The following is a 23895-nucleotide window of genomic DNA, read 5'->3' as shown; positions in this document are numbered from 1 at the left end:
GTCGACGGAGCGGAGGTTCCTCTTGGGTACGTGGAAGGATACTCTCGTTGAGGTATTTGGGTCGGATGTTTTTGAGGGATTTGTAGACATGGGTGAGGAGTTTGAAGGTGACCCTCTTCTCAACGGGGAGCCAGTGGAGGTCTCTTAGGTGTTGGGTCATGTGTTCGTGATGCAGTGTCCCGAGGACGAGTCTCCCTGCGGCATTCTGGATGGTTTGGAGCTTGTGTAGAAGGGTTCTGTTGATTCCGGTGTATAGGGTGTTGCCGTAGTCCAGTCTGCTTTTAATGAGCGCGTGGGTGATGGTCCTTCTGCAGTCAGGGGGGATCCATTTGAAGGTCTTACGGAGGATACGCATGCAGCTGAAACTAGTGTACGCGACGGCATTGATCTGGCGGTTCATGGAGAGGGAGGAGTTGAGGATGATGCCGAGGTTTTGTGGATGGTCTGTAGGGGTGGGTGGATTCCCGATGGTGGAGGGCCACCAGGTGTTATCCCAGGTGGAGGTGCAGGGTCCGAGGACCTCTGTCTTCTCTGAGTTGAGCTTTAGGCAGCTGTCTTTCATCCAGGCTGCCACGTTCTTCATTCCTTCCTGGAAGCAGAGTCTGGTGTCTTCGGGATTCTTCGTGAGTGAGAGGATGAGTTGGGTGTCGTCGGCGTGGGATATAATTCTGAGCCCATGCTGTCTGACGATGGTGGCAGGGGGGGCCATGTAGATGTTGAAGAGCGTGGGGCTAAACGATGATCCCTGGGGTACTCTGCAGTTGATATCGGTGGGTGCGGAGAGGAAGGGAGGAAGTCTGATCCTCGGTTCCTTGTATTCCCCGTCGTGAAGTCTGGCTGCGAGCGTGGGGTGTGAAACGGTGTTGCAGGCTGCGGAGAGGTCCAGAAGGATGAGGGCCGCAGTGTGTCCCTGGTCAAGTAGCATTCGGATGTCGTCAGTGGCGGCGAGGAGGGCGGTCTCGGTGCTGTGGTTGCTGCGGAATCCAGACTGGGAGGCGTCAAGGATGGAGTTCTCTTTGATGAAGGTGGTCAGTTGGGCGTTAACGAGTCTCTCTGTGACTTTGGCCACAAAGGGGAGGAGAGAGATGGGCCGGTAGTTTTTCAGGTCCGTTGGGTCGGCCGTAGGTTTCTTGAGGAGGGGTTTAACCTCCGCCTGCTTCCAGTTGTCGGGGCAGACGCTGGATCTGACGGATGCGTTGATGGTCCCTCCTAGTTTGGGTGCGAAGGCGGCGGCGGCTCTGTGGAATATGTGCGGTGGGCAGGGGTCCATTGGGGCTCCTGAGTGGGTTTTGTTCATGGTCGCGGTGATGGGTTCGACAGTGGCGGGATCCCAGGTCATGATGGTTGGCCTGTCGGCGACGGTGGGGAGAGGGGTGGTGTCCAGCATCTGTTCACTCAAGTTGTCGTAGAGGACCTTGATATTCAGGTGGAAGTAGGAGCTGAGCTTGTCGCAGAGTTCCTGGGAAGGTGTGACGTCCGCTAGTTCGCTGGGGGGTTTTGCGAACTGCTGTATGACGTTGAACAGTTCCTTGGCATTGGTCGCGTTGGTTTGGACTTTGTCTCTTATGAAGGTCCTTTTGGTGTCTCTTATTCGCTGGTGGTATTCCTTCAGGGCGGTCCTGTGGTTGCTCCGTGCTTCCCTGGTTTTCTGGTTTTACCAGGTTATCTCTACGCGTCTGCAGGAGCGTCTGGCTTCTTGTAGTTCTGTGAACAAGGCGGCCTTCAGGGGGCGTTGTTTGGCGGGGTGGAGGAGGGGTGCGAGGTTGTCAGCACAGCAGGAGATGCAGCGGTGAAATTCTATGGCTGCGGCGTTGGTGTCGGTCGTGCGCTGGGGGGTTTTGGAGGAGGGTGGTGTTGAGGTGTTCCCCAGTGACCTTGCTCCAGTTCCGACGTGGCGGGTGCAGGGCGGGCTTGGGTGCGGTGGTGGTGTTGAAGGTGAAATGGATGCAGTGGTGGTCCGTCCAGAGGGGCTGGGTGGTGTGGCTGAAGCAGATGTTCGTCCCTCCCGCAAAGATGGGGTCAAGGGTGTGTCCAGCTCTGTGGATGGGCGTGTTGACCAGCTGTTGACCAGCTGCTTCAGTCCGAGGTTGTCAAGGAGAGTGGTGGAGTCTGGGTCGTTGCAGTTGTTGAGGTGGAAGTTCAGGTCCCTGAGTAGGATGTTGTCCATGGAGGTGATGGCGTGGGGTGCGGCGAGCTCGGCGATGGTGGTTGTGGACTGGGTGCGAGGTCCTGGCGGTCTGTAGATGAGGGTGCTGCGTAGCGTGGTCCTGGTCTGGATCTGGAAGTGGAAGGGTTCTGTGTTGGAGTGGGGGTCAGTCGTGCTGGAAGTGGAGAGTCGGAGGGAGGTCTTGTGTGCAATGGCGAGTCCTCCTCCTGGGCGGTCCTTTCTCTGGATTTTGTAGCTGTCGGGGATGGCAGTGGCGATGTCGGGCTGGATGTGGTGTTGGTGCAGGTTTCCGTGAAGAAGGCGACGACGGGCGAGAGGGTGTCGATGAGGTCCCTGTTCCCTACAGCGTGTCGGTGTAGGGAGCTCATGTTGATGCATGTCAGGGTTTTGGTGGTGCGAGCATCGGGCGGGCCTTCGGCGGTCGTGGGGGCTCTGGCGATGGTGAAGGATCTGCGACAATATCTGCATGAGAACTGTCCATGGGTGGTGTTCAGTGAGGATCTTTTGCAGTCGGAGCGTCTTCCGGGATTGAGTGCATGGAGGGTGGTGAAGTCGTAACGGTGGGGCCTGGGTGAACCAGGGTTCCTGGCCCTGGTCGCAGGCGGGTCGCGGACGGGCGCAGATGGGCTTGCCTTAGGCACGCCTTTGGCGTGCCAGTGGCGCGATAAGTAGGGGAGGTGGGCAGGACCCGAGGTAGGGAGGCGGGGGCTGTGACGGGGTGGGAGGGGCCTCAGGGACAGCAGGAAAACCAGGCAGAGGAAAGCAATCAAAGTAATCAAGAAGGAGAAAAAACAATCAAACACGGCACAATAAAATATTACACAGTAAAAGTTAAAAGTCCAGCGGGCTACCTGGTAGCTTACGAAGACAGGGTAAGAGCAAAAGGGGGAGGTATAGCGTTGATATACTGTTCTCACTATACAGTGATGTTTAGGTCTGAATCTACGCTGGAGGCAGAGGCAATGTCATTAGGCGTTAAACACAATAATTGTGAACTCTTCCCAGGCCTACTTACCTATAGGCCGCCAGGGACAAGAGCTTCTTTTATCGGATCACTGCAGATCTTTCTGGAATCATGCTTAGACACTGCCACCTTCACAGTCCTGGGTGATTTTAATTTAAATTTAGAAGCTAATAACGACTCAGATTCTACCTGTCTGATCGATAATCTGGCAGGCTATGGGATGAGTCAGATTATATCCGAGCCAACCCATCAAGCCGGGCACACGCTGGATGGTATTTTTACCAACAATGCACTCATTGAAGCGGAGAGTGTGCGACCAGCATCCTGGTCTGATCATGCAGTAGTCTACTTTAAAGTCAATACGTCCACAACTAGTAGCTGTCGCAGGGAAAGATCCTCTTTGGTCAAATCACGTCCTTGGAAACTTATACAAAGAAACGACCTGATCACAGCTCTGGCAGAAATGGCTACGTCACGCAGTAAATGGGCTGGCTCCAGAAGTGACAAAACGCCCCAGGAGAAGGCAAGTTACGTCACCCTGGTATTCAGCTGAGCTTAGGCTAATCAAAGTTAAATGTAGACGTCAGGAACGTGTTTGGAGATCCGACTACAGCCCAGAACATAGAATTGAATATAACAGAACCTTAGAGGAATACAAGACTGCTATAAAACAGCCAAAAACGGTATATTTTACCAATAACATCCAAGAGGCCACTAATTCCTCCAAGGAACTATTTAAAACTGTATCTGCCTTATCAAAGTGCCCACAAGACACGTTATTTGTGCCTGACCAAAATTTTGTTGACAAAATGGCTATGTTCTTTCAGAATAAAGTTCAGACAGTCTACAACGAACTTGTGAACACAGCAGATAACACAGGGAAGGACTGTAGAGAGTTGGTGGTGGACATTCCAACTCAGTCTAGCCTGTCACGCTTTTCTGTGCTAAGTGAAAAACAGGTTACGGACCTGCTGCTACAAACCAAGTCCGGCTCCCCCCTAGACCCATGCCCCCCCTACATTTTACATTTGGCTCCGGAGGAGGTCAGTGCATCTCTGACCCCCCTCCTTAATGAGATCACGAGCTCAGGGGTCTTTCCACAGCTCTGGAAAAAGGCTTGTATTAGACCTATCCTAAAGAAAGATACACTATATCCCCAGGAGACCAAGCACTATCGTCCCATATCTTGCTTCCCCTTGTCCTCCAAAATCTTGGAGAAAGCCATGAATCTGGAATTGATGGAGCATTTGGATTCCAACAACATCCTGGACTCCACACAGCATGGCTTTAGATCTCGACATTCAATGTCAGCACTGATAATGGCAACAGAAGAGATCCGCAAGGTGATGGATGGAAGGGGTAGGACTGTTCTTATCCTACTCGATTTAACTGCTGCTTTCGACACCGTAAACCATACGGTGTTGCTACGGCGGTTGGAAGCAGCGGGTGTCAAGGACACAGCTCTAAGTCTTCTTACGTCCTTTTTGGCCTCCAGGGTACAACTAATTCATTGGGAGGGTCTTCAGTCAGGAGAATTCTACCTCCCATGTGGAGTCCCTCAAGGATCAGCCTTGTCCCCGACAATGTTCAACCTGTACGTCACACCACTAGCTAGACTAATAAAAGATCATGGTCTGACGCTAGTGTCATATGCGGATGACACCCAGCTTCTGGTGTCACTCACGCAAAATGTGGACATAACAGCTGAACTATTCCGCAATTGTCTCACGGCGCTGATGGCTTAGATGAATTCTAATTTTCTGAAGCTCAACACAGGAAAAAAACGAGGTTATTGAGTTTGGTCAGAAACCCTCAGTTTGGAGCCAACTTTGGTGGCCCCCTGAAGCTGGCACTTGCCCTGTCCCTGTGTCTAAGGTTAGGAACTTAGGTTTCCTGATTGGCAAAGACTTAACGCTTGCCCCACAAATCAACCAAGTCACCTCAGCTTGCTTTTTTACGATGAAGGTTCTATGAAAAATACTTCCTTTCATTCCTTTTTCACTAAGGAAAATGGTAGTAGGGGCCTTGGTTCTGTCATGAGTCGATTACTGTAATGCCCTGTATTTGGGAGCTGACGCAAGACAGTTCTCAACACTTCAGTCACTACAAAATGCGGCCGCTCGAATATTGCTGGACTTACCTAAACATCATCCGACAGCCAGCGGTATAAAGCAGTTACATTGGCTTCCAGTTCGACGACGAGTGGACTTTAAGGCCCTCTGCTTGGTGCACAAAGCTCTGTATAGAGGAGGAGCGGTGGATCTTAGGCTCCTCTTCCCTCGTTACGTACCAGCACGCTGTCTTAGGCCTGCAAATAGGGGGTTGGTATGTCTCCCCAAGACAAGAAGAGTCAGATGGGGAGGAAAAGGCTTTTCGTTACAAGCGGCTAAGCTTTGGAACTCCCTCCCTACACAGATGCGACAACAACCTAACAGGACTCTATTCAGGAAAATGTCGAAAACCTGGCTTTTTGCAAAAACCTAGATCTGATAATGCTGCACTACCCGCACACACCTCAGCGCCAAGACGCCTCGGCAATAGCGCGCTTAAGAAATAAATCATTCAGTCAGACAAACAGGAAAAACAATAGAGAAGGCATCTCTAAATAGGGTGATGTTGATGGATCCGGCTGAGGATGCACTGTCAGAACCTCAACATTTCTCCAAACTCTAAATGAGGTGGAGGAACCGGGAGGTGGTAGGAACAGAACATCTGCTGATTTAAGGCGGATGCTCCAATACACCAATCCTTAAAAGATCCATAAAGAGATCCAGAACCATATATTTATTGGTGCCAACGCTTAGGAGACCTGACGGTTGAACTTGCAGTTACTGCTATGGTGACCCATTCAGTATATCTCTGTGTTATTTGCTCACAGCTGCGGTAAGACGATGCCAGGATGCAGAAGCAAGATCCATATGCCGGACAAGGATGGTAGCGGCGAGGTCTGCTTCTGGGGGAGACACGTCTTCATGGGCTACTTGAACATGGTTGAAAAAACAAAGGAGGCTTTAGATGAAGAAGGATGGCTGCACTCCGGTGACATTGGCAAGTTCGACCAGGACGGCTTTCTCTACATCACGGGGAGAATCAAAGGTGAGCAACACACACTTGGTTGTTGCATTGTGGTGGTGAGTGTAAAAAAAGCAAATAAATAATTATGGAATGGGACTTGGTAGAAGTCCGGATACAACAGGAAATGGGGAAACCCTGAACCGGGGCAAGATGTGGAGGGGACAGCTGATTAATACGCTTTAGATATGTCTGCGATGCTGATCCGTTGTAATTTGATGCAAAAGTACCAATTATGCTGTTTAAGTGATCCCATGGTATGTATGGATTTATATATATTTGCACACGGAGGGACTCACATCTCTCTCCTTGATTATGGAGTGATGGAAGCGGGGATGAGACAAGTTAATGAATTGTAATGTTATATATAGATATTTCTTGAAAAGCAGGCAGGCAACATGCATTGAAGCAGGCAGCTCTTCACCGAGCCGAAGTTGAACTACAGGTTGCAGGAAGCGTCACAATTTTCCCACCCTCTCAAAAATGGCCCAGACCCTCGGACCAGGAAAAATTGTCTAGTGGAGCACGAACATATGGTGTAAAGATCTCAGGAAACATTTGACAACGCCTTGTGTTGCTTCAATTAAAGATTGCCAAATATGCTTGGAGATGCAAAAGAGAGTTGGAAAGGAGTCTACAAAAATAAATGCACATGACATAGGTTCCAGAACTAAGCGTTGGTCATACTTGACCAGAGAGCTCTAGGAACCCCTGTCTTGATATGGTCTCTCCTGTATATCTGTTTTACATAGAAGAGACAACAGTGCTCCATTTTCTCTAAATATTGTTGTCGCCACATCATTTGGGTCCACTGGACCAGTGACAATAATGGCAAAGGGAAATAGAGGTGATGGAAAATCTAGGTCGGGGAAATGTGATACTACACTGAAGTTAGTGATTTATCAGTGTGTAAAATGTATTTTTGTTTTTTTAAAGTTTAGAGAGATCGATTGATATTTCTATGATCAATAATCGCAAAAAAGGACTGTACTTTCAGATTGGGGAACCCCACAGTTTTATTTGTTGAAACATTAATTTAATAAATGTCCCAAAAGAAAAGAACAAGCATTGGCAAGGCCAATAGGTCTAGCCTTTGCTCTGCAGATTCACATATATTGTGTTTACTATTAATGTAAATGTTCTTGCATCATTACTAGTGTCTGCTGCAGTGGCAGGACATGAGTTGAGTGTAGATAACTCGAATCCGATGGAGACATGTGGAGCACTTGTGCACAATGCCTGCACATAATTCTGAAAGGCATGTCGGGAACATTTTGCAAAATGCATGAACCTCAAGCAGTACAAACTACTCAGTAAATGACCAGATTTTTAGACTGACCGGATAGTGAATTGATTCCGATGCTAGATATAGTATATTCCGTGATTACATGCTGTGGCATGAAGGTCCCACTCATTAATACACATGGCACCAGTGTTGTCTCCCCGGGCTTCTGTGATCAGATATTAGATCTGTGTCCTAGGGCTGAGGCAAATGTCATTATATGAGAAGGAGATATGAATACCCCCTTGGAGCCTGTGTTAGCTAGGTCTAAACCTCCATTGGGAAGCAAAACCTAAGCACAGCAAACACCAACAACTATGCTTGGTGTATTGTGACTCACAGACCTGCGGAGAGTTAGACAAGGGGACGAGAGGGTATACTCTTACTACTCGGCTGTTTATGGCATCTCCTCGCGTCTTGATTACTGGTTTATGTCAATGGAAATAGTTCCTTGTGAACACTTTTGGATATCTCCCTAGTTCTTTTGGCCCTGACTGAGGAGCCTGTATGGCTCCCTGAGAGTTAACAATATTGGCACGCCTTCTAATGATTCAGCTACACTATCTCCACATGATCTACTTCATACCACAGTGGATCGGGAGACCCGAATTGCATGCTGACTCCACATGCTCCTGTTGCATGCACCGCGAGGTAGATTTTTTCACATGAGCCCTTTTACATTCCCTGGCTATTCCCAGAAGAAGTCCTCCTAGATGCTGAATTTAGAAGTGAAGCCCGTGCAGCAATTGTTGAATTTTTCCAGCTTAATAGTGACCGAGTTGATGGCTATTCTGTATAATGGGAAGCCTTTAAGGTAAAGACCTGAGGGACATTTTGCACGCTAAGAAATGTGATATCCTCGTAGACATATGTGGGGAGTCTGGGGGCTTGATCTGAAAGACCTGGAGACTTGATACCATAATACTAATTATAATGCAGTACTCGCTGAAAGACATTAATAACTTAAAGACTAGAACTACTGATGACAGTGAAGTGCAGTTTCTATGGAAATATGCCCTTGTGAGAACATAGGGTGGGAGAGAGAAGCCCGGAAGGACCCTCGCTTAGCTGCTGAGCAAGGATGAGCCATTACACATAATCCTACAAGCCACAAGCGGAGAACGTGGTAATGAGATCGACACTTCAAACTTTGAGATTAGGCCTGGGCTAAAATTGCGATAATTTGACATTTTAGCGTACCGCGGAGAGCGTGAAAATGTCAAAATTTCCGCAATCCGTATTTTACCGGAAATTTTTTGCTTGCTCGCACTGTAAAATAACACATTCTCGCGTGCGCGCGATCGCCTTACCTGAATCCCCGCGTTCGCCGACAAGTTTTCCCGATCCGGTCGCGTTCTCCACGAGATGTTGGATTGTTGGTAGCCATTTGCGCTGTCTCGCGACAGAACGCGCCCGCAGTAGCGTCATTTGTCGCGCGATCACGTCTTTCTTCTCGCGATCATGCACTGCGAGACAAGTGAAAACAAGATGGCCGCGCCCGCGAGCAACCACATGAGTAAGTTGGCGAGCCGCGACCATGCAGAAAATACCGCGAACGGGCGGGAAAAAAACTTCTGCATCTTCGCGATATTTCCACGTGTTTGCAGAGATTTTTAACATTTTCGCGATCATTTGTGAAAGTGAATTTCGCAAATTCCGCCCACCCCTACTTGAGATACGAACAGAATGACGATTCTCCAATTAAAATGAAGAAAGAATCCGGATTTCATTAAAGACATGGAAGCTAGCATTATGCATTAACTTCTTTTAATGCCACACCTGCAGGACTTTAAAGTACCACATTACATCACCAGAATCACCAATCTAAGAATTGGAACCTCCTTAACTCATAAGTAATCCCCACCCAGAACCTTCTTCCTCTTTTAAATGCAATGAACATCAAAAACATCCATTTTTCTTCTTCTTTCTTCTGTCTTAGAACAAACTCAAAATCTTCATCTTCACTACTTCAATGTTGATTATATAAATACAAAAAACAATGTAAAAAATAAATCCACCTAAAGAATTCTCTACATCCTGCAACATACCAACATTAATAACCTTCTCAAAATGCGTTTACACAATTTTTTCTCCCTTGCTCCCTTTTTAAAAAAACTTTATAATAGGAAATAGGGAGAGGTGGGAGAGATAATGGTAGCCTCCGTGTCTACAATGAAATCCTGATAATCTCTACATTTTAATTGGATAATCTGCATTTCATTCAACACCATAGAATATCACTATGCATGTTGAAAGCCTTTCAACGCCACACTCACCATGTGTTCCACTGGTCTGCAATAAAGCCCTGCAAAACAACTGGGTTTAGAGTAATCAGCCTCCTTTATAATTTCTCCAATCTCCCACTGTACCATAAAGCTTTACTTTCCATCATTACTTTCATAAGAAGAGGTTTAAAATCTTCTGCATGTTCCATATTCCATTTAATCTGTCTTGCAATAGTAGCAGAAGACACTGCCCTAAACAGCTTCACATACGAAAGCAATAATTGATTCTCTATTGGGGCTAAACTCCAGTACTCTACTCTCATACAGTTGCATACACTCACCAACAACATATTTCCTACACTCTTCAAACTGTGGAGAAAAAAAAGATTTTGACATAGTTTTAGTCATTCTTTGTATTTCAAAACAACAGTCTTTCCAGACCATAAAAACCTACTGCGTATCCCCAAAGCCTACACATCAGAAACCCTTCGACATGAAAATAAACAGTAAAGTAGCCAACTTCACTGAAAATCGTTTCAACCCAAAATATATGCTGTCTGACAAGGAATTCAACAAGGCCAATACCAAGTTCACATCCCACAGAACATCATACTTACCCTAGGAGGTCTTCTTAACCTATTACATTTCATTGTCCTGCATACCAAAACCTGTTTTCCCTCAGACTTCCCATCAACATGGCCATGACCCTCCAAATTGCTGACCTATAACAATTCATAGTCCTGTAACTAAGTCCTCTCTCAAACTGTTCCACAAAATAATTCACTATCTGTACTAACAGCGCCTCCACAGGATCTAGACTCATCTCCAAGCACCAACAAGGTGTAATATCTTTGACATTATCAAAGGATGCTCTTCTTCATCCCTGTTGCTTAATACACCTGCCCTCAATGGGATTAAGCAAGGTATTTCGCAAGCCAATTCCATTAACATTTGAGACCATGTTTACGATGCCTAAAAAGGTGTCAGCAACACCACCTTCAGCAAAGCCCTCTGAATCGTCGCAAACAGGGGGAACACATAGACGTGATCCGCAAAGCAACTCTGTTGAAATGCATCCACTGCAGCTGTCCCAGATCTGGCTTTAAATTTTAATATTTCTTTATTTGAAATGTCAACCTGCTTGCAAACGGAGCCACTTCCACAAACGCCAATTCCCAAAATATTCTCTTGAAACAATCCTGATGCAACTTCCAGCCGCTGAAATACCTCAAGTATCTTAAATTCCAATTTGCGATAGCATCCTCCTGGCCCAGAAAATATTCTGCTTTCACACTTATCTTGTGCTATATACAGAAAACCCAAAGCTCCTTCACCAAATCTGATACGCAATGGGACATCCCGCACCCTAAGTAAATTGTATTTGCCACTGCAGACACATTGTCCATTCTCAACAATACTGTACTTCCCTTTTAAAAACCCTTGAAACTCTTCACCACATCCAATTTTGCTTTTAATTCCATGCAATACTTGTGCTGCTTCCTCTCCATTCTTGTCCATAATCCACCATTCTCCTGAACACCTAATCATGCCCACCAACCTGGCAGACTGGCATCTGTCTCCAACACGGTCTGGCATGAAACCAAAAATGGCTCGCCCATTTGATGCCTCCAGATTCTCCAACCACCAAGCCAACTCCCGCTTTGTTTCCTGATCCAAACTTATCTTCTCGCCATACCACAAGCCCTCCCTCAAAGCCTCTTCTTTCACTCTATTTTGAGCCCGCTAATGTAATGGCTCAGGAAAAACAGCCTGGGTTGAAGAGAATAAAAATACTAGCTTCCTCGCCAGATCCCGTAAGGTCAGGTACACTTTTCTCAATGCTTACTTTATTTCCTGGAGGTGGTAGATTCATATCTTTATTTAGGGAAACTAGTAGCGAGCAGTATGAAGAACAAACTTCATATTGAACATAGCTCCTGTAAAGCTGTATTCCACGCAAATGGTTTGCGTATTTTTTATAGTGCTGTGGGTAGAAGGCATTTTTTACACCATTTAATGGTTTTTAAAGTAAAAATTCCACCAACACTGCTCTATGCCATTGAATCAATCCCTGTCAAGGACTGGAATTTTTTAGACCGGATTGATGGTCAGATACTACGTAAATTGTGTAATTTTAATACGTTAGTTCCATCGGCTGATATTAGGCTGGAATTTGGCTTGATAAGCTCCTATATTCAAGGTTTAGCCAGGGTTTTACGCTGGGGATACCACTTGATAAATAGCGAGCCTGACTCATTAAGAGGTATCATGTGTCACAAAATCTTCGGTGTTTAGGCAAGTAATTACTCCTATCATGATTTCTCATTTGCACTAAAAAACTTTTGTGTACAAGAAGAATTAGTGATTACTCTCCTACCATCAGAATTTAAATCTTTTTTAAAAACCTCAAGTATTAAGATTAGCTTTAATAGAGATATTACATTTTGTAATTCAATAAAGAGATTAGAGCTAATAGCCAGAACAAATTCACCAAAAACTTCCCAAAAATATTTATACTGCAATTTAGAACATGGAACCCGACGTTTGCTCACTTTATGTCGCATAAATCTTCTACCTTTAAACGATTTAACAGCAAACTGGTTACAGAATTTGAAAAATGGAAAAACCTGCAACTTTTATAAGCTGAGCTTTCAGACCCTGGATCATGTCTTATTTGCCTGTCCAGCACTGGTCTCGAGCCGCGTCGCTGGCTTCGGCCGATGTTCTTACAAATTGTGTTAAAAATGTAGCTTCAGCTAGCGATTTTCTTTTTTGCCCAAAAAATGAAGCAGTGTGTACAAAACGTTTGAATAATTTTAAGGAGTTTATGTATATGTTTTAAATCTTTTATACATTCTTTTAGATGGTTTATTACCCCTCCCTTCTGTCATCTTTTTATGGAGTATTACTATTTCCTCTGTCAGACTGTATTTTGCACACTGATTGCTGCTTTCTGCTGCTGTTTGCACAATCTGGAGATGCTGTGCTCATTTCGCACCTTTGTTCTGTTGTTAAGTTTAAAACTCAACCGAAGCGGGACTCTGGATTGCATTATTGCACATGTACTGGATGCTATTGAATTGCTTTTTGCACAGGTTAGGACATGCCCTGTTATTCCTTTTTTTTTGCAGCAAATTCTAAATTGAACGTTCTGCTGAGGATGAATTCTGGACTTTATTTTGTATTCGAACTAGCTGCTACTTACTGCCCTTTGTAAATTTTTTGCACTTTTTTAGGATACGCCCTACCACTTCAATTCGACTGCTGCTAATTCCAAATGTTTTTTCTGTCGAAGCGGTTTTTCTTCTTGTTGCCCAAATGCTTGAGGTCATTGCGCCTTTGTTTTTGTCCATGAGCTAAAAAGATATCATTGGTGAAAATCTTAACTTTTTTGCCTATAAGTATAATTGACAATATTGATTACTGTTATCCAAAGGATTTTTTTAGACATGCTAATGCAGGCCTCTGTTAAGTTATGATGGTTCGTGGAATGAGTTTTGCTATGTTTAATTTTCTTATGCAATCATTTGTATGTGGACCTCATACGAGTTTCAAATCTTTTATAAAATATTGAATTGAATACTTTATTTCCTTTTTTAACAATTTTACCTTCTTCCCCGGAAAAAACATCACCTGAACTGTAACTATTTTGAACCTCAGAAATTCCAACCCCCGCAACAGTGTCAAAACCGATTTTTCTTAATTTATAATAAAACTCAAATTCTCCTTTAGATTCCTCATCATCAGCAGTTTTTTCAAAATCCTCCAAACCCTGCAACATCACTTAACTGCAGTCCAAATAAATTATTAACCGAATAACTCTCTCTCTCAACAAAGCCGCTGCTGTCCCGATCTCCACGGTGAAACACCACAAGATAGGCCGAATGATCAACACTGAAACTGGTCCAACTGATTCCTCCATCTGAACTGCAGAATGGTCTGACTGTACTTTTCCTTTGCTATTTTTAAATATTAATCCTTTATATCCAATTTTACCAACCAATTGTCCTTCAACTGCAAATCCCTTCAAATATGGATTCCTGCCATCTTGAAATATCTTTAAACCAGCCAGTATAAAGTTCCCGTCTGCCAGTCGTCCTAAAAACACCTCCTAAAACACTCTCCTCTTATTACTATGAGCCTTATCTAAGGCTGCAGAGGGCGATACATATTCACTTAGGCTCTTTGCCAGGCCCTGTTTTGCATTCTCATTTGCCTCCTTTCCTGCCATATCCCCTATCTTTGGATTACATTCATATTTGTACCTCCTTTCAGCATTAGCATTGCCTATAAATACAAATGGATTTTGACTCCAACCTCCTATTAATTCTAAATCCACTGCATATCATTCAAATATGCTTCTTCTGCCAGTTCCAAGAAACAGAGCAAAGGGACTAATACATTGAAGACCTGTCCTTTTAAAGATCTCTCCAGCGCGTTATGGGGACTATAAACCTTACCATCAATAGCAGGCCTTGAACACTCAGCCCTTAAGACACTTCTCACTTCCTTTTCCAACGGTTTCCTAATCCACTCTTTAACAAACTTCCCTACGTGTTCTAAGGGACACCAATCCTCACTTCCTGGATGCCTCAAATTATATGGAGAAAACATCTCTTCTATAAAAGAATTCTTAATTATCTCTTTCGATGTAGTCGCTTTCTGTACATCATCAATGAGATCATCACAAAAATCTTCATTTTGTGGTTAATCCAAGACATATTCATCATATCTCCGTTCTACCTTCCTTCATAAGCAACCACCTAGGTTATCTTCCCTCAAATCATCATCTGACATGGCACTAAGGACACCTGTCTCTTGTGTGCCACTAAGAATTGTTTTTCCTTTCTTGGTGTTTGACACTCTTTCCCATGTTTGCTTATCTGCTTCTTCTCTAAGGGCCCCTTTATGATGTTGGGTGGAAGGCCATCCAACAGCTCGTTGGTGGCATTTCGCCCGACATCTGAGGCATCGATCCAACCTCCATATTATGATACAGCCAGTCCGACTGATGTCTGCGGGGTAATCCGCTCCGCCTCTGACAGGCTCAAGGAGCCGATTGGGGTAGAGGGCGGATCATAATCCCCAAAATGGAGGCGGTGCCTGCTCAGGCACTGCTGTGGGGATTATGATGCACGTTTCCCACAGTCTTTCTGTGGCAGTCCGACCACCATAGAAAGGCGGTCGGAAACTGATTTTGGGGGCTCCTAGCAGGGCCCCGATCCACTGCCGCCTCCGATATGAGGCAGCAGGGGCACCTGCGGTGTCCTCCCAAACATCCATGCATTGTGTGACAGGCTCGTCCGACCGGCATAGTAATGGGGCCCATAGTGTTTGTTTATTCCATTATTTTCCCTTGATTTACCTTCTTCTCCATGTCCTCGTCAGATAATGACTAATACTGATTGTCTAATCCTCCTTCCACTTTCCTAACATAGACTCTTTGTCCCGCTGAACAGAATTCTTCATCTCATGCTGTATCAATTATTTTCCTGATTAATTCTTCCCTCCGGTATCTTCTGAACAACCCTTTCTTGTTCAGATGTCATATCGCTCTATCAAAATCTCCAATATCTCTTGAATGGACACCAAACCGTTATCTGACTCATAAGACACTCCTCTCTAATACCAATACTCCGCAATTTCAATCAGAAAAAACGTAAAATAGATTGTCTTAAAATATGTCAAAAGCGCTGGAACACACCCATTGAATAATCAGTTAAATTGACCAATTCAAAATGGCCGCCAGAACACGCAAGACTACCGCTTGAATAGGTTTCTCATGACACACCCTGCGCATTTCCACATCTCTCCTTAATCAAAAAACACACCCACAAGCCCGATGACAATGTGCTACTCGCTTGTTGGCTCCAAGAACAACATATAGCACATGGCCTATGTTTCAGAATAGGTAGATTATTGGCCTCCATGTAAGCAAACAATATTCTGCTCTTTGTCAGGGACTCATCCGCGAAACTATCGCCTAACATTTACGAGATTTTCCGATTTGACTGCCATTCTGATATAGTTAATAACTGTGAAAAACCAATACTCTTCCCATTGATAAATGGAACTTGAAGGCCAACTATAGACTACCCCTTGAAATTATAGGCACAGTAAAAACTCTAGACACCGCACGCCCGGTGGTTGTTCTAGTGAGGTGAAGGCGCTCTAAGGCAGTACATAAATAGTGTAGGGTGAACTTAAACGTACGTGCGGTGCAAAGGGAGAACCACCGCTCTCCCTAGATTGTGGTAAACCACAGACAAAGAACTCCAAGGTCCTCTGCACACGCTAGTGGTACATAGATTTAAGCTAGTACAGTAATGAGTGTAGGAAAGAAAGAAACAGTGTTCATCCACTGCTCTGTGTGGTTCCAGGATTTATTGTTCTTGTTGTGCGTTCCTTGGTACAGAGTCTTAGCCTAGACACCATGTGTTCCGTCGCTACCATGAATTACACAGCGACTTCTTCAGGGCTAAATTCCTCAGATTACGGTCCTTATTGTCGGTTGTACTTCCATCCCGAAGGTAAATAGTAGTGGATGGTCTCAAGGGTTACACAGACCAAAATTCCATTTAATTAATGTTTCCTCATGAAGCAGATTCTATATTCTGTAATGCAGACGAGTATTCAGAATGAGACCCTATTCGTCGAGTTATGGCTGTCAGCCAGCTTTGATTGTGTTGCCGCTGGTCACCTGATCCGGAGAAGCAGCTGGTGAAGCCTCCCATGTGTGAGCGGGACCGCATCCCTTGGCAACACAATCAAAGCTGGTTGACAGCCATAACCCTACAAACAGGGTCTCACAATAATTAGTAGCTGCATATTCTGAATACTTGTCTGCTTTACAGAATATAGAATCTGCTTCGCGAGGAAACTTTAATTTTGTTTAAGTTTGTGAAATGATCACATTTTCTATTTGCCTGCCTCAAGGATGCATTAGTTTATGACGCAAAGCCCGGCAGGACTATCCTTATAGACAGGGATTTGTGTCAAAACCTACGGCTGTTTGCGCTGATCTATCCCAGTGATGCCCCCTTTACGCAAATCAGAGTAAAAACTGCCCTTTCTAGCCCATGACACCCCTTACCCTGGATAGTATGGAGTAGATGCTGCATTGTACAGCTTTGTGTTGCACAAACTCATGGCACATCTAGGCTGCCGGCTCCATAAATATCACAACCATACTTTTGAGTCTACCATGTAAATGTGAATGTGCTATACAGCCAGGGATTCAATGATGAAGGTTTGAATCATTGGTTCAGCAGCTCGCAAACACATCCAGCAATCATAGGCTTGAATTATTCTGTTTGACCTAACCAGTGTGTTGAAAGTGGAATATTTTCCATTTTTATAGATAGAGGTGGGACTCAATGACGAATATTCTCAACACTGCAGCTAGTTTGTGACATTTCTGAATCTTTCCTTGCAATTATTGAAGCTAAATATATGTGTTTTCCAGTAGAAATAATATGTTTGTGCTTTGAGTTTGATCTAAAGAGGAGACAGGGAGGGGGGGATACATTTCTCTGAGGTACCTTCTTTTATTAAAACTGCCTGTTTATGATTCTTAAAAGCCTAAAAAAGTTATATCAAAAAAAGAAAGAGGAGTAGAGAACTGAAAATTGTCCAGACTTTTATTGACAATGTATATATTCTGCAAATGTTAGGGTTAAAAAGTAAGACAGCCCAGGATTTATTTGAGTCTTCTATACATTCTGGAAGGATCACATATACCTCTGACACATGTCTCGATTAACTACAGAAATTGTCATCACATCAGGAGGTGAGAATGTTCCCCCGGTGCCCATCGAGAATGCCCTGAAGGAGGAGGTACCCATCATTAGCAATGCGGTGTTAATCGGAGACAAGAGAAGGTTCTTGTCCATGCTGATCACTCTGAAGGTGAGAAGGAGAACTCTCACATTCTGATTACTCTGAAGGTCAGGGTAGAGAACTCACCCATTCTGACCCGTCTGAAGGTAAGTGGGGACAGTATGTCCATTCAGAGTGTTCTGAAGGGGAGACAGATATTGCCCATGCCGGTCACTGATTTCAAGAGGTCGTCCTCATTCGTGCTGATGAATCTAAATGTAAGAGGGAAGAGCTTGCCCGTGAGGGACACTATTAGTGTAAGAGAGGACATTTCACCCATGCTAATCACTCTGAAGGTGAGAGGGGAGATCCTGCCCACGCTGATCACTCTCAATGTATGAGGGGAATGACCACTGTGAGTGGGGAGCACTTGTTCGTGATGTAGACTATGAGCTAAGGAGGAGTGCTCATCCACACTGATCACTCTAAAGGTAAGAGGGGAGCACTCATTCATTCTGATCACGCAGATTTTAAGAGTGGAGAGTTTGTCCATCTAAGAGGGGAGACCGTGCCCATGGTGTCACTATGAAGATAAGAGGGGAGCACAAATCCATGCTGATCACTCTGAATATAGAAGGGAAATATTTGGGCATGGTAATATCGCTAAATGTAGGAGGGAAGAGCTTGTCCATGCTGATCAGACCAAAGGTGAGAGGGGAAGTCCTGCCCATGCTGATCACTAAATGTACGAGGGGACTGATCACTGTGAGAGGGGAGCGCTTGTCCATGATGTAGACTATGATGCTAAGAGGGTAGTTCTCATCCATGCTGATCACTGTAAAGGTAAGAGGGGATCACTCATTCATTCTGATCCCTCTGATTGTAAGAGAGAAGAGCTTTTCCATGTAAAAGGGGAGAACGTGTCCATGATGTAGACTATGAAGCTAAGAGGGCAGAGCTCATCCATGCGGATCACCCAAAAACTTAAGAAGGGAGCACTCATTCTTTCTGATCACTCTGATGGAAATATTTGGCCATGATGAACCCTCTGAATGTAGGAGGGTAGAGCTTTTCCCTGTAAGGGGAGGGATCTCCCCCATGCTAATCATTCTGAAGGTAAGATGGGATGCTTGTCCACAATAAACACTTTGATATAGGTAGTGAGCGATCACCCATGCCAGTCACTCTGAAGATAAGTGATGCATGCTCAGGCATGCTGATGACTCTATATGGATGTATGGATCGTTCTTCTGGGATGAATACTCTGAAGGTATAGTTCATCGATGCCAATAAAGGTGAAGGGAAGTGGGGAAAGATGTCCATCCCAACCTGCTGAAGTAAGAAAGGTGAGAGTTCATGCACACTGATCACTTTGAATGTAAGAAAGAGGTGTGTGTCCATGCCAACTACTGTTTTCATGCTGATCACTCTGAAGACATGAAGGTGGAGGTAATTGATTCAGATCCCACCAATGGTAAGAGTTGTGGGCTTTTCCGCCCCCATCACTGTGAAGGTAAAGATAAACCAATGGCATACAGGGGAGTCATAAGCTAAGATTCTGGACATGGCAATACTATTCAGTGTGTAGTTATGTTATGTGCCTGTGGGCTCTTCAGTCTGAAGTTCAAAATGGAGAGCTCATCAGTGTTGAAAGTAAGTGAGAAGATAAAATGGACAGACTGTAAGGAATAGCTTTAGAGTACGGGTGTACAAGAGACTGGATATAAGGAGCATTTATATGAAGATGTGTATAGTACAATCACCAGATTGTTCAGAAGGGCCACTCATATGATGAGGTGAATTGTACAATTGGCAGACTATAGAAAATATGTGTTTATGTGAAGCGGCGTCTTGTATGATCACCGAACCGTAAAGAAGGGTCATTTATGTGATGAGGTGTACAATCGCCAGACTATAGAAAAGGTGTAGTTATGTTATTAGGTATATAGTACCATTGCCAGACTTTAGAAATGGTGTAGTTATGTGGTGAGTTGTATTGTACAATTGTCAGACTATAGAAAAGGTGTAGTTATGTGATGAGGTGTATAGTACAATCACTAGACTTTAGACAACGTTTATTTATGTGATGAGGTGTATAGTTCAATTACCAGGCATTAGAAACGGTGTATTTATGTGAAGATGTGTATAGTACAATCGCCAGACTTTAGAAAAGGTGTAGTTATGTGAAGCGGTGTATAGAACAATTGCCAGACTTTAGAAAAGTGTATTTATGTGATGAGGTGTATGGTATAATCACCAGACTTTAGAAAAGGTGTATTCATGTGAAGATGTGTATAGTAAAATCGCCAGACTTTAGAAAAGGTGTAGTTATGTGAACAGGTGTATAGTACAATTGCCAGACTTTAGAAAAGTGTATTTATGTGATGAGGTGTATAGTTCAATTACCAGGCATTAGAAACGGTGTATTTATGTGAAGATGTGTATAGTACAATCGCCAGACTTTAGAAAAGGTGTAGTTATGTGAAGCGGTGTATAGAACAATTGCCAGACTTTAGAAAAGTGTATTTATGTGATGAGGTGTATGGTATAATCACCAGACTTTAGAATAGGTGTATTCATGTGATGAGGTGTATAGTACAATTGTCAGACTTTAGAAAAGGTGCATTTATGTGATGTGTTGTACAGTACAATCGCTGGACTTTAAAGGCGGTGTAATTATGTGAAGAGGTATATTGTCCAATAGCCAGAATTTAGAAATGGTGTAGTTATGTGATGAGGTGTATAGTACAATTGTCAGACTTTAGAAAAGGTGTATTTATGTGATGTGGTGTATAGTACAATTGCCAGACTCTCGAAAAGGTGCATTTAAGTGATGTGGTATATAGTACAATCGCCAGACATATTAAACAGTGTATTTATGTGAAAAGATGTATAGTGAAATTGCCAGATTTTAGAAAAAGTGTATTTATGTGCTGAGGCACATTGTACAAATGCTAAAATTGAGAAATTCTGCATTTATGTGAAGAGGCGTATAGTGCAACTGTCAGACTTTAGAAAAGCTGTAGTTATCTGATTAGGTTGTCATACTTTAGAAATGGCATATTTATGTGGTGAGGTGTATAGTATAATCGCTAGACTTTAGAAACAGTGTGTTTATGTGATGAGGTGTATAGTACTATCACCAGACATTAGAAAAGGTGCATTCATGTGAAGATGTGTATAGTACTATTGACATACTACAGAGCAGGGCAGTTAATAATTTAATTGTTCATAAGCAGTTACCAGGTCTCAAGATCTGCACTGTGAAATTTCATAATTCATCACTCATTCTTTTTCCCAGTGTACGTTTTCAACTTTGCATGCTGGTTCATGAGACTCAACTTATGATACATTTTTTAAATTAGTATTTTCCATTCAATTATATTTTGAATCCATTTATAAACTGTGAAGCCTTGAAAACTATATCTTTTCCATGTCTCATTTTCCTGGTTCTGTATGATTTGCTCTCAGTGTACCGTTGATCCGAATACACTGCAGCCAGGAGACGATTTGACCCCGGATGCCATCCAATTCTGCCAGCAGCTGGGCAGTGATGCCAAGCAGGTATCGGAGGTGGTGAGATCCAAGGACCCAGCAATCTACAAGGCCATTCAGGAGGGCTTGGACCGGGTAAACCAGAGGGCTGTTTCCAATGCCCAAAGGGTGCAGAAATGGACAATACTGGAAAAGGATTTCTCTATTGATGGAGGAGAGCTAGGTGAGTATACATGGGAAACGAAGTGATCATTTGTAGGTTACCCTACTGAGGGAGGAGACCCTGATGAGAAACCACCTGATGGTGTAGTGATCAGCTATATTTACAAGGGAGAAAGCTAACTGGGGATCTTGACAACCAAATGGAATATGCTGGTGGGGGAGGGAATGCCTGTGGGGCTTGCCTTAGAGGGGGGGAGCTAACCTAGTACCCACAGTACTTAAAAGTGATATTTATGATAGCTAATTGATGAGCAATAGAGTTCTTCATTGATACTGGAACTAATTACCTAATACACCTATGGGAATATGGATGATGGTGCAGTGACTATATACAGGGTTTTCCATTGTTAGAAGAGAGCTAAGCAAGGACTAGCAGTAGCCGAGGGACAGATCCATGACCCTGGTGCGATAGAGAGTGGAACTCCCCACCCTTGGGAACTCCAATTGTCAACTTTCTCCTCTCAAGGCAGCTCTTCGGGCTGCTACCTTATGATCACAGAGGTGATGAAAGTCTCAAATGGCCCCCAATTGAAGTAAGAATCCTTTTCAAGATAGGCTGAATAACTTACAAAGCTTTCCATAAGGCAACTTCAAACTACCTTAGCCACAAATTGAACGTCTTGGGCAGTGAAAGTTCTCCGTGGTGAAACAACCTGCTGATGGAGAAGGTTTCTTCAAAAAAGACATTGGCGCTAAAACAATCATTCTCAGGAACTTTACTTTACCCAAAGTCTGGATTCCATTCCACCAATGAGTGTCATCTTCATATGAAACATTCAAGAGAGAATTAAATAACCTGCCTTTCCAATGTCTCTTATTCTTACAAAGGGCCCTACTCAGCTGACAACCAACTTTCTGCGTGACACAGAGCGAACCCCAATACTGTAAATAAAGGGGTATATTTGCCAATTGCTCATCCACAGTTGCTTTGTTGTCTTGAGTTGCATGGGAAGGAGAGAGCATTGCTGAAGCATCAACCAAGATATGGCGATGCTCCTTCCTCCCCAACAGCGAGCAGCGCTAGCATAGGTTTTATACTAGGAGAATTCGTAACAAAAATAAGGCAGAGCTCTATTTGCATTAATTTTAGATAACTTTAGAAATAAATATTTTATCAAGATGTTGGGTGGATTTGCGTCGCTTTCTATGACATTTCTCCTGAGCAAAGACTTAATAAATCTGCTACTGAGAGCACTTATAAAATTATTTATTCTATTCTAGAAAACAATATTCCCAAATGTCTACACTGCAAGGAATTTAATTGGTTGTAGTAGAAATAGGAATGTATTTGCTGTTTTAGCAGAATTTTAAACTACCTGCGAATGTGAACAGCTGGTGCACCACATGACCTGCACTCCAGATGTGATCATGAGACATCATAAGGAGACAGAGAAAAATCTAACTATTAAAGTAAAATAATCCTCATCGAGAGTGCAGTCCCCTGGAAGGATACTGATTACATGTTGGATAGAGTACCGCTAGACATACAGTACTAGAGTGCGGCTATAAGGATATCACAAGTCACAAAGGAGTTATGTGACTGTAAAGAAAAGCCGCTTTTTGCATGATCACCCCCTTAGGTTTCCACTGGTGCTGCTGGTTTTTCGACTCAAAGTGCCCTGAGACCTGCTAACAGGACCCGAGTGAAAGTGTTCAAACCCTTTACAAAATGCATGTTGAATTGGCTACCCCTAATTCACATAAGCTAACTTACTTTTAAGTCCCTAGTGTATGTACCAGGGGCATCCAGGGCATGTAAGTTTGAGTGTACCCCCCGTGATTGTGCCACCCTGAGTGTGACAATGTACAAAATGGCTCCCAGTCTGCCACCTCCCTTAACAATGTATATGTCACCCCTAAGGAAGGCCTATCGAGCTGTAAGGTTGGGAGGTGTATATTATTAAGTGGGACGTGTGCTTCTATATATCCTAACAGTAAAACTTCCAGATTGTCATTTTTACTTTAAAAAAGCTAGTAGCCCCACTCGCGAGTAAAGAGTTATAGGCTGACAGCTCAGACCTGCTAACTTCTGATTGATACTATTAGAATGGGAACTTCAAGGTATCAAATTAATTGTGGCATTAAACCCGACTTGATGCCCAAGTTAAAATTTATTTCTCTTTTAAGGAAAAGCTACTTTTGAAAGTTACCACTCTGCTGTCCAGTTTATCCGGTGGCCATTCACAGTTGCTGGCCACCACACAACTTTATGCCCTCCTGGGGAGTATTGTGAATGATTCCCAGGCCCAGGATCGTTAGAGACCAGCCACAGATAGAGGCGGTACTGCCCCTTTGCAGGAAGACACACCGGGTGTTGGCCCAAAATGCAATCTTCAGAGGAGAAGATGCCTTTGGTGGCAAATAGCAATCACACTGGAGGAAGGCTGCCCTTTTGTTAAGGTAGATCGGCTGACGGGTGGGACTGTGAGAAACCAGTTGTCAAACCATTTTTTCAGTGGGTGTGTAGCCCATAGTTAGCCACATTTCTAGGGTGGGCTACTAAACTCCTAACAGCCAAGGAAGACTTTTTGATACTGGACAGAATAGTGCACTCTGGGATCGCTAGATGCCATACATAGCTTGAAAGTCATCACAGAGCTAGAAGGATCCTGGTAGCCCATTGGTAAGTGACCGCAACATTTCCCCATGG

The 23895-nt window shown here is 44.0% G+C and overlaps 1 protein-coding gene across 3 annotated transcripts in view; it reads left to right on the top strand.

Annotated features, from left to right (window-relative positions):
• Positions 1-23895, top strand: part of LOC146863668 (long-chain-fatty-acid--CoA ligase ACSBG2-like) — a 212304-nt gene that overhangs the window by 176004 nt on the left and 12405 nt on the right. For all 3 annotated transcript variants that reach the window (XM_085627767.1, XM_085627766.1, XM_085627765.1), the window contains 3 exons: positions 6010-6227; positions 17479-17618; positions 21000-21246. In XM_085627767.1, coding sequence (XP_085483893.1) covers positions 6010-6227; positions 17479-17618; positions 21000-21246 — 605 coding nt within the window. The remainder of the gene's footprint in view (positions 1-6009; positions 6228-17478; positions 17619-20999; positions 21247-23895) is intronic.

The sequence above is a fragment of the Triturus cristatus genome, chromosome 2_1, assembly GCF_964204655.1.
Source record: "Triturus cristatus chromosome 2_1, aTriCri1.1, whole genome shotgun sequence".
Taxonomy (NCBI): domain Eukaryota; kingdom Metazoa; phylum Chordata; class Amphibia; order Caudata; family Salamandridae; genus Triturus; species Triturus cristatus.
This window is presented reverse-complemented; position numbering and strand designations above follow the sequence as displayed.